The 14,173-nt window shown below is 50.6% G+C and overlaps 1 protein-coding gene across 1 annotated transcript in view; it reads left to right on the forward strand.

The window, feature by feature from the left end:
• The first annotated feature begins 11,524 nt into the window (after window positions 1-11,524).
• The window catches only part of LOC144602457 (mucin-2-like), a 74,062-nt gene continuing 71,413 nt past the window's right edge, over window positions 11,525-14,173 (forward strand). The window contains exon 1 of the mRNA XM_078415603.1: window positions 11,525-12,128. Coding sequence (XP_078271729.1) covers window positions 11,525-12,128 — 604 coding nt within the window. The remainder of the gene's footprint in view (window positions 12,129-14,173) is intronic.

Consider the following 14,173-nt stretch of genomic DNA (forward strand, 5'->3'; position numbering starts at 1 on the left):
TTAATTTGGTCGCGTAATTTTTAAGTTACAGAGGTTTTAAAGCGCTGCCCCCCCCCCCCCCTTTTCAGGGGGGCGCTGCGGTGCGGATTTAGTCTTCAGCGTGTGATGTCACAATGCCCCTGTGAGATGAACTCGAGCTGACCCCCCTTCCCCCCCCCCTTCAGCGTGTGACGTCACAATGGACAAGCAGCTGCTATTGGGTGTCTACTCTTTACAAATTTACATCTTTTTATTTTTAACCTTTTTTTTCAAGGTCTTCAGCTTGTGACGTCACAATGCTTGTGTGAGATGGATGCTACATTGTTGCGAAAAGCAGCTGATTGTTTTTTAAAGTTGTGTTTTTTATTGCAAGTCACTTAACATACACAGATCAGCATGGGGCACCTATGCTCGTGAGCCACCGGGGCAAGTGTTTCAAAAAAGAAAGAGGAGGTCCCCCTTCCCCCTCAACCCCTTCCTCCCCACTCCTTCACACCTCCATCCCCACTCCCTCCCCTCCTCCTCCCCAACTCCCTCCCCATCCCTCCCCACCTCCCTCACCCCTCGGGGACGGGCCCAACGGGGAAAGAGGGGTACTGGGAAAAGGGGAGGTCCCCCTCCCTCCCCCTTCCCCCCTCCCCCTACCCCCCTCCCCCCTCCCTCCATCTCCCCCCCTTCCCCCCTCCCTGCTCCCATCCCACCCCTTCCCCCCTCCCCTCCCCCCCTCCATCCCCCTCCCCTCCTCCCTCCCTCCCTCCCCGCCTCCCGGTTACAATGGAAACCCTACGAGGACGGGCCCAACGGGGAAAGAGGGGTACTGGGAAAAGGGGAGGTGCCCCTCCCTCCCCCCTTCCCCCCGCCCCATCCCCCCTCCCTCCCCCCCCCCCTCCCACCCTACCCCCCTCCCTCCCACCTTCCCCCTCCCCCCTCCCCTCTCCCCCTCCCTCCCCCCTCCCCCTCCCACCCTACCCCCTTCCTCCCCCTCCCCCCCTTCCCCCCTCCCCTCCCCCCTCCCTCCCCCTCCCCCCTCCACACCTCCCTCCTCCCTCCCTCCCCTTCCCTCCCCCCACTCCCCTCCCGGTTACAATGGAAACCCTACGAGGACGGGCCCAACGGGCACACTTGTGCTAGTATACTATTAAAACTCAGATCTTATGAATATGTGTTATGTATGTATCCGTGATTTCGTTTATTTCGGCAAAACGGTGAACCATATCGCCACGATGTTTTGCACCGCCTTAATCACCACGCTGACAGCTGCTGGAAAATTATATTTTTATTTAATTTGGTCGTATATTTTTTAAGTTACAGCGGTTTTAAAGCACTGCCCCCCCCCCCTTATGAATTATTGATGGTCCTATAGGCGGCGCAGCGGTGCGGATTTAGTCTTCAGCGTGTGACGTCACAATGGACAAGCAGCTGCTATTGGGTGTCTACTCTTTACAAATTTACATTTTTTTATTTTTAACCTTTTTTTTCAAGGTCTTCAGCTTGTGACGTCACAATGCTTGTGTGAGATGGGTGCTACATTGTTGCGAAAAGCAACTTTTTGTTTTTGTCTGAGAATGGGGACTGGGGAGGGGGACAACAGGGGTCGTTGCGGAAGGGGCTTGGTAGTGGGGGAAAGAGGGGTACTGGGAAAAGGGGAGGTCCCCATTCACCCCTCAACCCCTTCCTCCCCACTCCTTCCCACCTCCATCCCCACTCCCTCCGCTCTCCTCCCCAACTCCCTCCCCCCTCCCTCCCCACCTCCCTCACCCCTCCCCCCATAACCCCCCCCTCCCTCCTTCCCTCCATCCCTCCCCCCCTCCCTCCACCCTTCCATCCCTCTCCCCCTCCCCCCTCCTTCCACCCTCCCTCCGCCCTTCCGGTTACAATGGAAACCATACAGGGACAGGCCCAACGGGGAAAGAGGGGTACTGAGAAAAGGGGAGGTCCCCCTCCCTCCCCCCTTCCCCACTCCCCTCCCCCCAACCCCCCTCCCTCCCCCTACCCCCCCCTCCCTCCCCCTCCCCTCCCCCCTCCACACCTCCCTCTTCCCTCCCTCCCCCTTCCCTCCCCCCACTCCCATCCCGGTTACAATGGAAACCCTATGAGGACGGGCCCAACGGGGAAAGAGGGGTACTGGGAAAAGGGGAGATCCCCCTCCCTCCCCCTTCCCCCCACCCCTCCTTCCCCCTCCCTCCCCCTCACCCCCTACCCCCCTCCCTCCTTCCATCCCCCTTCCCCCCTCCCCTCCCTCCCCCTCCCCTCCCCCCTCCCTCCCCCTCCCCTCCTCCCTCCACACCTCCCTCCTCCCTCCCTCACCCTTCCCTCCCTCCCCTCCTCCCGGTTACAATGGAAACCCTACGAGGACGGGCCCAACGGGGAAAGAGGGGTACTGGGAAAAGGGGAGGTCCCCCCCTTCCCTCCCCCCTCCTCCCCCTACCCCCTCGCTCCCCCCTCCCTCCCCCCTTCCCCTTCCCCTTCCCCTCCCCCCTCCCCCCTCCCCTCCCCTCTACCTCTCTCTCTCCCTCCCTCCCCCCTCCCTCCCCTCCCCCCATAACCCCCCCTCCCTCCTTCCCTCCATCCCTCCCCCCTCCCTCCACCCTTCCATCCCTCTCCCCCTCCCCCCTCCTTCCACCCTCCCTCCCCCCTTCCGGTTACAATGGAAACCATACAGGGACGGGCCCAACGGGGAAAGAGGGGTACTGAGAAAAGGGGAGGTCCCCCTCCCTCCCCCCTTCCCCACTCCCCTCCCCCCAACCCCCCTCCCTCCCCCTACCCCCCCTCCCTCCCCCTCCCCTCCCCCCTCCACACCTCCCTCTTCCCTCCCTCCCCCTTCCCTCCCCCCACTCCCATCCCGGTTACAATGGAAACCCTATGAGGACGGGCCCAATGGGGAAAGAGGGGTACTGGGAAAAGGGGAGATCCCCCTCCCTCCCCCTTCCCCCCACCCCTCCATCCCCCTCCCTCCCCCTCCCCCCCTACCCCCCTCCCTCCTTCCATCCCCCCTTCCCCCCTCCCCCCGTCCCCTCCCTCCCCCTCCCCTCCTCCCTCCACACCTCCCTCCTCCCTCCCTCACCCTTCCCTCCCTCCCCTCCTCCCGGTTACAATGGAAACCCTACGAGGACGGGCCCAACGGGGAAAGAGGGGTACTGGGAAAAGGGGAGGTCCCCCCCTTCCCTCCCCCCTCGTCCCCCCTACCCCCCTCGCTCCCCCCTCCCTCCCCCCTTCCCCTTCCCCTTCCCCTCCCCCCTCCCCCCTCCCCTCCCCTCTCCCTCTCCCTCCCTCCCCCCTCCCTCCCCTCCCCCCCTCCCCCCCTTCCCCCCTCCCCTCCCCCCCTCCCTCCCCCTCCCTCCCCCTCCCTTCCCCCCTCCACACCTCCCTCCCCCTTCCCTCCCCCCCACTCCCCTCCCGGTTACAATGGAAACCCTATGAGGACGGGCCCAACGAGCACACTTGTGCTAGTAACCATTAAAACCCTTCCCATCCATCTATCTGTTCAAATGTATTTTAAAAGTTGTGATTGTATCGGCTTCTATAAGCTTACAAGCTATTGGAGTAAAATTAGGCCATTCGGCCCATCGAGTCTACTACGTCGTTCAATCATGGTTGATCTCTGCCTCCTAATCCCATTTCCCTGCCTTCTCCCCATAACCCTTGACACCCGTTCTAATCAAGAATTTGTCGATCACTGCCTTAAAAAATATCCACTGATTTGGCCTTCACAGCCCTCTGTGGCAATGAGTTCCGCAGATTAACCAACCTCTGACCTAAGAAGTTCCTCCTCACCAATGGCAGCTCATTCCAGATATGGTCTACCATCTGAGCGAAAAAGTTGCCTCTCCCCTCTCACATTAAGACGATGACAACTAGTTTTACAATCCACTAGCTTGGGTGAAAGACTGTGAAAGACCTTATCTATGCCCTTTAAGATCCTGTGCACCTCAATAATAGACAATAGATAATAGGAGCCAGCACCGCCATTCAATGTGATCATGGCTGATCATTCTCAATCAGTACCCCATTCCTGCCTTCTCCCCATACCACCTGACTCCGCTATACTTAAGAGCTCTATCGTAATATCACCCTTCCACAAAGAAAAGAGGCCCAGCTTCTCCTTATACCTCAAGTACGGCTCAGAAACATGCCCTTCGGCATATCTTCTGCAGCAAGGAACTGCAAATGCTGGTTTCAACCATAGATAGACACAAAATGCTGGAGTAACTCAGCGGAACAGGCAGCATCTCTGGAGAGAAGGACTGGGTGACGTTTCGGGTCGAAACCCTTCAGACTATCTTTGGCATATCTTGTTCATACCCACTAAGAAGTCTATCCAAGCTAATCCTATTTGCCTGCATGTGGTCATTATCTCTCTCAACCTCTTCTATCCATGTACCTGTACAATTGCCTTTTAAACATTGTACCACCTTTGTGGTTTCCTTTGGCAGCTTTTTCCATTTACTCATCACCCTCTGTGGTAAAATTGTGTCTGGCCCCTTTTAAATCTTCCCTATCTCATCTTAAATCTGTATCCCATTGTTTTTCTGTCTCCTACCCTATGAAAATGATTAAGTCCACCCCTTATCTACACCTCTCACAATTTTATATATTGTACCTCTATCATGTCAAACCTCAGCCTTCTACACGGCAAGGGAAAAAGTCCAAGTTTATACAGCCACTCCTTACAACTCAAGACCTCCGGTGTGATCCAAACTTCACACATTATTGGTCTGGTCTCACCAACGTCTTATACAGTTGCAATATAATGTCTCAACCCCTGTGTTCAGTGCCCTGACCGATGAAAGCAAGTGAACCAAATGCCTTCATCACCACCCTGTCCATCTGTGTCGCCACTTTTAGGGACCCACATATTTTTATCTTTAACTCACTGTTCAACAACACTCTCTGGGGCCCTGCCATTTGCTGTATACCTAGACCAGATTTCCATATTCAAAATATAACATACTTGTCCGAATTAAATTCTACCTGCCATTCCACATCCCACTTCCCCAGTATATTTACAGATTGTGATGGCCGTCTTCACACTCCACACAACAACAATTTAATTTTGATGTCATCTGCATTATATTCTAACCATGTTCGCATCATTGTCATCCAAATCATTGATTTAATTTGACCTAGCAGTGATCCTTGAAGCGCACCACTGGTCACAGGCTCTAATCAGAAAAATAATCCTCCACTGTCACCCTGTCTCCATCCACCAAGCCAATTTTGTACCTTCATGTGATCTTACCTTCCAAACTGGATTACCATGCAGGACTTGTAAAAGGCCTTGCTAAAGTCCATGTAGACCCTCTTACTACCTATAAAATCATGAGAGGAATAGATCGGGTAGATGCACAGCGTCTCTTGCCCAGAGTAGGTGAATTGAGGACCAGAGGACATACGTTTAAGGTGAAGGGGAAAAGATTTAATAGGAATTATTGGGGTAACCTTTTTCACTCAAAGGGTGGTGGGTGTATGGATTTAACTGCCAGAGGAAGAATTTGAGGCTTGGACTATCACAATGTTTAAGAAACAGTTATACAGGTACATGGATAGGACAGGTTTGGAGGGATATGGGTCAAACGCGGGCAGGTGGGAGTAGCGTAGCTGGGACATGTTGGCCGGTGTGGGCAGGTTGGGCCGTAGGGCCTGTTTCCACACTGTATCACTGTACTAAAAAAATGTTATATACCTCTATAAGATCACCCCTCATCCTCCTACGCTCCAAGGAATAGAGTCCCGGCCTACTCAACCTCTCCCTATAGCTCTGACCCATGTTTTGTAAATACATTTCTTGGCAATTTCCTTTTTCCTTTCCACTGTCATTTATTGACTGAAGAATTGGCTCATACAGTAGCTATCTCACAGTTGTTGGCAATTACCACCTTTACATAATTCAAAGGCACAATTCAAATTATTTGAGAATTGATTATCTCAATGCAATAAGCTCCTGTTTACCTCATGCCATGGACAAATATGTCTAAGAATATTAAGCCTTTGACTTTAACCCACAAAGTACTATTGAACCTGATAAAATGATCTTAGAATCTGCACTGCTCTTTTAACATTTAGAATTACATTATTTTAGCATAATTGGTAGTCTAGGCTTTGTGAACATCCATGTCATAGAGTCATAGAGTCATAGAGTGATGCAGTGTGGAAACAGGCCCTTCGGCCCAACATACACTGCAATCTGATCCGAAGGGCCGAATGGCCTACTCCTGCACCTATTTTCTATGTTTCTATGTTTCTATCACCCCTCATCCTCCTGCGCTCCAAGGAACAGAGTGCCAGCCTACTTAACCTCATAATAGCTCAGACCTTTTAGCGCTAGCAACTTCCTTGTAAAGCTTCTCTGTACCCTTTCCAGCTTGACAACATCCTTTCGATAACATGGTGCACAGAACTGAACACAATACTCTAAATGCGGCCTCACCAAGGTCTTATAGAACTGCAACATGACCTCCCAATTTCTATACTCAATACTCTGACTGATGAAGGGCAATGTGCCAAACGTCTATCTGACCACCCTATCTACCTGCGACTCCGCCTTGAAGGAACCATGCACCTGCACTCCTATATCCCTCTACTCTACAACACTACCCAGAGGCCTACTATTCACTGTGTAAGTCCTGCCCATATTCGACTTCCCAAAATGCAACAACTCACATTTCTCTGTATTAAATTCCATCAACCTTTCCCCAGCCCACCTGGCCAATCGATCCAGATCCTGCTGCAATTTTTCACAAGCATCTTTACGATCTGCAAAACCACCTACTTTTGTATCATCTGCAAACTTTCTAATCTTGCCGTGTATGTTCTTATCCAAATCATTGATATAGATGACAAACAGTAACGGGCCCAGCACAGAACCCTGAGCCACACCACTAGTCACAGGCCTCCAGTCCGAGAAGAAACCTTCCACCATCACCCTCTGCTTCTTTCCATGATGCCAACTTTCTATCCATTCAGCTATCTCTCCTTGGATCCCATGCGATTTAACCTTCCAGAGCAGCGTACCATGCGGAACCTTGTCGATGGCCTTACTGAAGTCCATACATACAACATCTGCAGCTCTGCCCTCATCGACCTTTTTGGTCATGTCTTATAAAACAATCAGATTTGTGAGACACGACCTCCCACGTACAAACCCATGCTGACTATCCCTAATCAGCCCTAGTTCATCCAAATGCCTGTATAAACTATCCCGCAGAATACTCGCTGGTAACTTTCCAACTACAGATGTTAAGCTCACCGGCCTATAGTTTCCAGCATTTTCCCTGCAGCCCTTCTTGAAAAGAGGCACAGCATTTGCCACCCTCCAGCCTTCCGGCACCTCTCCTGTATTTAAAGACTATTCATAAATTTCAACCAGAGATCCCGCAATTTCCTCTCTAGTTTCCCACAATGTCCTCGGATATATCTGATCAGGCCCTGTTTATTGGTCTACCTTCATACACGATAGTACCTTCAGCACCTCTTCGACCGTGACACTGACCAGAGGGGTAACATTTTCATGCAGAGGGCGGCAGGTGTAAGGAACGAGCTGCCGGAGCAGGTAGTTGAGGCAAGAATAATTGCAACACTTAAGAAACGTTTAGGCAGGTACATGGGAGCTAGGCAGCTAGAGGGATACGGGCCAAATGCAGACTTGTGGGACTAGTGTAGCCGGGACATGTTGGCCGGTGTGGGTAAGATGGGCTGAAGGGCCTGTTTCCACGCTGTAAGACTCTATGACTATGACTTTACAGAGTAGTGAAGTTGTAGGCTGATTGACATCAATATTGTCAGAAGATATGGTGCTTTATTCATTTGCTCAAAGTACGTTTCATACATATAGCTACTGATCAAACAGCATGTGCAAATATTCAATTTCGCCTTGACTCTGTTGGTGTGAGGTGGTGGGAATTGGAGGATTTGGAGTCAGTTTTAAATGTGCCATGGGGCACTCTCTTCAATGTTAAAGAAGCCTGCTTACCTACACGCTTATAAAACTGGAATTTAGGAAGAATCGGCACGGTGGCGCAGCGGTAGAGTTGCTGCCTTACAGTGAATGCAGCACCAGAGACCCGGGTTCAATCCCGACTAAGGGTGCTGTCTGTACGGAGTTTGTACGTTCTCCCTGTGACCTGCGTGGGTTTTCTCCGCGATCTTCGGTTTCCTCCCACACTCCAAAGATGTACCGGTTTGTAGGTTAATTGGCTCGGTAAATGTAAAAATTGTTCCTAGTAAGTATAGGATAGTGTTAGTAAACGGGGATCGCTGGTCGGCGCAGACCCGGTGGGCTGAAGGGCCTGTTTCCGCGCTGTATCTCTAAACTAAACTCAACTCCAGCTGCATAAAGGGAAAATAATAGTTATAGAAATTGCACTTTGGTGACTGACAAGTTAGTATTCCAGCCCTGAACTCTGAACATGTTTGTTGTAAACAGCTACCTACGTGAAGCACAGGTTTGCACAACCATTCCTGTCTTACATTCTGAAGGTGAAAGGCAATCTACTTTACTTATTCCTCTGTTGTTTCATTACATGAGAACAAACAGGATGCTGTTCCTGATCCTGGTTGCAAACGTAAATCCATGTTGAGTCATTCGCTTTTGACCAGGATGTTGAGTGGATTTTAATTACATGAATTTAGCTTGTTTGCAATAGGCGTCATTAATAAGAGCACAATCACTGATGAGCAGAGGCACTGGTTTGGATTGCGGAGTTCAATGTTAACCTGTTATGGATTGCCCCATCGAGAAATTCCAGATATACACAGGCCATGGGTGCACCAGATATACACAGGCCATGGGTGCACCAGATATAAACAGGCCATGGGTGCACCAGATATACACAGGCCATGGGTGCACCAGATATACACAGGCCATGGGTGCACCAGATATACACAGGCCATGGGTGCACCAGATATACACAGGCCATGGGTGCACCAGATATACACAGGCCATGGGTGCACCAGATATACACAGGCCATGGGTGCACCAGATATACACAGGCCATGGGTGCACCAGATATACACAGGCCATGGGTGCACCAGATATACACAGGCCATGGGTGCACCAGATATACACAGGCCATGGGTGCACCAGATATACACAGGCCATGGGTGCACCAGATATACACAGGCCATGGGTGCACCAGATATACACAGGCCATGGGTGCACCAGATATACACAGGCCATGGGTGCACCAGATATACACAGGCCATGGGTGCACCAGATATACACAGGCCATGGGGCTGCAATGATCCTCTTGTTGATGGCCGTCCACTTTAACTTGCTTCAACGGCTGTATATTTCCGAAATACAAAATGCATTAGCTGATAGTTCCTCTGAGGCCATGTTAGGTTGTACGCTATCCAAGAAGAATATCAGGTACACAGTTGTGTGATCTTTGAGTTCTCCAATTTTAGACAACTAACCTAAGGCGTTGGTAACTAAGACGTTGACAAGGCTGCATTTAGAGTATTGTGTTCAGTTCTGGGCACCATGTTATAGGAAAGTTGTTGTCAAGCTGGAAAGGTACCTACAACTTCACTGCTCTGTAAAATCATAGAGTCATAGAGTCTTACAGCGTGGAAACAGGCCCTTCAGCCCAACTTGCCCACACCGGCCAACATGTCCCAGCTACACTGGTCCCACATGCCTGCATTTGGCCCGTATCCCTCTAAACCTGTCCTATCCATGTACTTGTCCAAATGTTTCTTAAATGTTGCAATTGTTCCTGCCTCAACTACCTCCTCCGGCAGCTCGTTCCTTACACCTGCCGCCCTCTGCGTGAAAAGATTACCCCTCAGGTCAGTGTTACGGTTGAAGAGGTGCTTCGGGAAGGGTGTAGAGAAGATTTACGAGGATGTTGCCCAGACTCGAGTGTCTGAGCTATAGGGAGAGGTCGAGTAGCCTGGGACTCTGTTTGGACTGCAGGAGGATGAGGGGTGATCTTATAAAGGTGTATATAATTATAAGAGGAATAGATCGGGTAGATGCACAGAGTCCCTTGCTTAGAGTAGGTGAATCAACGACCAGGGGACATAGGTTTAAGGTGAAGGGGGAACGATTGAATAGGAATCTGAGGGGTAACGTTTTTACACAAAGGGTTGTAGGTGTATGGAACGAGCTGCCAGAGGAGGTAGTTGAGGCAGGGACTATTACAACATTTAATAAACAGTTAGCATGGTACATGGGCAGGTTTGGAGGGATATGGGCCAAATGCAGGCAGGTGGGACTATTGTGGCTGGGACATGTTGGCCGGTGTGGGCAATTTGGGCCAAAAGGCCTGTTTCCATGCTGTATCATTCTATAACTTTATAACCTTTCAAACAACAACCCACCAACTCCCTCCGTCTGAAGAAGGGTCTCGACCTGAAACGTCACCCATTCCTTCTCTCCTGAGATGCTGCCTGACCTGCTGAGTTACTCCAGCATTTTGTGAATAAATACCGTCGATTTGTACCAGCCTCTGCAGTTATTTTCTTACACTAAACTTCCTCCCTCTTGTCCCGTCCTCTCTTCCCTGTGCCCCACCTGCATTTGAATCCATTTCTCCCCTCCCCTTCCTCCCCTCCCTCCCCTCCCTCCCCTCCCTCCCTTCCCTCCCCTCCCTCCCCTCCTTCCCCTCCCTCCCCTCCCCTCCCCTCCCCTCCCTCCCCTCCCTCCCCTCCCTCCCCTCCCTCCCCACCCTCCCCACCCTCCTCTCCCTCCCCACCCTCCCCTCCCTCCCCTTGTCCCCTTCCCTCTGCAATCCTTCCTCTTGCATCACCATTTGTAAATCTTCTACCCTTTACCACACTTTGTCTATTAATCTCAGGCCTTTCTCCGATCATCTGCCTATAAACCCCCTACCCCAACCGGTATCCATCTATCACTGTTAGAATTTCTCTCATCCCCACCTCTCTTCCAGCTTCCTCTCCCGCCCTCCCTCCATCACAATCAGTCTGAAGAAGGGTCCCGACCCAAAACATCACCTGTCCACATTCTCCAGAGATGCTCCCTGACCTGCTGAGTGACGGCAGCACTTTGTGTCTATTCCTGCCCAAGGCATGGTTGATTGATTGCCCGCTGGTACATTTGCCATCCTGGTGGCAGGGGGATGCCCAGCATCATGGAGGATCACACCTACAGTGAGTACAGTGCCAGGTAGCACTGGGGAAGTCTCCATTGCTGCCACAAACATGGTTGACTGAAGCACAGAGGTCCACAACCCTCCTCCCCCCACATTACATGTTCTGCAGCACCAGGGGATCAAACACCTTTGACACTGCTATTTCACCATCAAAGATGCCCATGGCTCCGTCCCTCGTCCTCACCACTTGCTGTGCTGCTTCTGCCTGTGTTTCGGCAGCAACTGAAGAGCGCAGCCCAAGGGTGAGGGTTGTACAGAGCTGGTCAGGGGAGGCAGGGGAACGACTCGAGAATTGCTAGGAGCTGGTAGACTGGGCAACGTTCAAGGACTCCACAACGAATACGTCACGGCTGTTCCTGGAATCACAAGGAAATGTGTGCAGGAGTGTGCTCCCACCAAAACCATAGGTGTTCCTCAACCAGAAGCTTTGGATGAACCAGGAGGTCCACAATCTTTTGAAGATCAGATCTCGCGCATTCAAGTCTGGTGATGTAAATCCAGATCATGTGCTGTCTCAGGCCCCCAATGGTATTACAATCTCAGTCAACAAAGCCGACGATGGAAGATACTTCAGGAACGTTAGCCCTCAGCAAGCGTCCGGACCTAATGATATACCTGGTCGCATTCCCAAAACCTGTTCTGACCACCTGGCTGGAGTTTTTGCAGACATCTTTAGCCTCTCATTACTGAGTTGTCATGTTCCTACCTGCTTTAAAGGGGCATCAATAATATTGGTGCCCAAGAAGAGTAAGGTAACGTGCCTCAATAACTACCGACCAGTGGCACTAACATGCGCCGTGATGAAGGGCTTTGAGAGGCTAGTTATAGCATATATCAGGTCTTACCTCAGCAACAACCTGGACCTATTTGCTTGCCACCACAGTAGATCAATTGCCTCACTGGCTCTCCATTCTGCACTGGACCACTTTGACAATACATACTCATTCATCCGGCTGTTGTTCACAGACTACAGCTCAGCATTGACCACCATCATCCCCTGTGAACGTGCTACCAACCTCAGGGAACTCGATCTCTGCGAGATTAGCCGCGCTCTCATTTCACTCCTGACATCGGGAAGATGGTACAGGAGTCTGAAAACTGTGACATCCGGGTTCAGGAACAGCTTCTTCCCAACAGCCATCAGGCTATTAAACTCTACAAACACCAACTTAGCTCTGAACTCTGATCCATCTTGGTTGTACTAGTGACCGGCCTTTTATCGTTTTGCATTTATTGATGTGCAGGAGCGAGATTGATTGAGAATTGTTTTAGTTTGTTTATAATGTTATCTATTACAAATGCGCTGCTGCAAGTTAGAATTTCATTGTTCCAAATATAGACAATAGACAAAAGACAATAGGTGCAGGAGGAGGCCATTCGGCCCTTCGAGCCAGCACCGCCATTCAATGTGACCATGGCTGATCATTCTCAATCAGTACCCCATTCCTGCCTTCCCCCATACCCCCTGACTCTGCTATCCTTAAGACCTCGATCTAGCTCTCTCTTGAATGCATTCAGAGAATTGGCCTCCACTGCCTTCTGAGGCAGAGAATTCCACAGATTCACAACTCTCTGACTGAAAAAGTTTTTTCTCATCTCAGTTCTAAATGGCCTACCCCTTATTCTTAAACTGTGGCCCCTGGTTCTGGACTCCCCTAACATTGGGAACATGTTTCCTGCCTCTAACGTGTCCAACCCCTTAATAATCTTATACGTTTCAATAAATCCCCCCTCATCCTTCTAAATTCCAGTGTATACAAGCCTAGTCGCTCCAGTCTTTCAACATATGACAGTCCCGCCATTCTGGGAATTAACCTAGTATGGTGCATATGACAATTAAATACTTGACTCTTGATTACCTCCCAGTTCTTATATACTCTGCCCTGACCCATGAAAGCTACTATCTTGTACACCTTCCTCACCATCGTTTCAACCTGTGCTCCCACTACTTTCAGGGATCCTTAGACATACACTATGTTGCTCAATACTCCGTAGAACTTTATCATTCCTGGTAAGAAAGCACCACAATGTCTTTACTTCCTCAGAAGGTGAAGAAAATTTAGCATGTCCTCAATGACTCTTACTAATTTCTACAGATGCAGCAATGCGGACACCCGAGCCGGATGCATCACTACTTGGCGGGCAAGTGTTCTGCCCACAACCCCAAAGAATTTGCAGAAAATGGTGGATCGTGCTCAGTCCATCACATCAACCCCTGCATCAATTCCATCTGTACTTCACGCTGCCTTGGGAAAGCAGCCAACATATTCACTGACACCCTGGTCATTCTCACTTCTCCCATCTCCTGTTGGGCAGAAGATACAAAAGCTTGAAAGCTACCACCAGATTAAAGAACAGCCTCGGTCTCTCTGCTATCAAACTCTTGAAAGGATCAATTCCCGATCTCCCAATCTACTGTGTTGTGGCCCTTACACTTTTTTTTACATCTTCAGTCAATGAAAGGAAGCATGCAGGTACAGCAGGCAGTGAAGAAAGCCAATGGAATGTTGGCCTTCATAACAAGAGGAGTTGAGTATAGGAGCAAAGAGGTCCTTCTACAGTTGTACCGGGCCCTGGTGAGACCGCACCTGGAGTACTGTGTGCAGTTTTGGTCTCCAAATTTGAGGAAGGATATTCTTGCTATGGAGGGCGTGCAGCGTAGGTTCACTAGGATAATTCCCGGAATGGCGGGACTGTCGTATGTTGAAAGACTGGAGCGATTGGGCTTGTATACACTGGAATTTAGAAGGATGAGGGGGGGATCTTATTGAAACATATAAGATAATTAGGGGATTGGACACATTAGAGGCAGGAAACATGTTCCCAATGTTGGGGGAGTCCAGAACAAGGGGCCACAGTTTAAGAATAAGGGGTAGGCCATTTAGAACGGAGATGGGGAAGAACTTTTTCAGTCAGAGAGTGGTGAAGGTGTGGAATTCTCTGCCTCAGAAGGCAGTGGAGGCCAGTTCGTTGGATGCTTTCAAGAGAGAGCTGGATAGAGCTGTTAAGGATAGCGGAGTGAGGGGGTATGGGGAGAAGGCAGGAACGGGGTACTGATGGAGAGTGATCAGCCATGATCG

This window comes from Rhinoraja longicauda, chromosome 18, assembly GCF_053455715.1.
Source record: "Rhinoraja longicauda isolate Sanriku21f chromosome 18, sRhiLon1.1, whole genome shotgun sequence".
Lineage (NCBI taxonomy): Eukaryota > Metazoa > Chordata > Chondrichthyes > Rajiformes > Arhynchobatidae > Rhinoraja > Rhinoraja longicauda.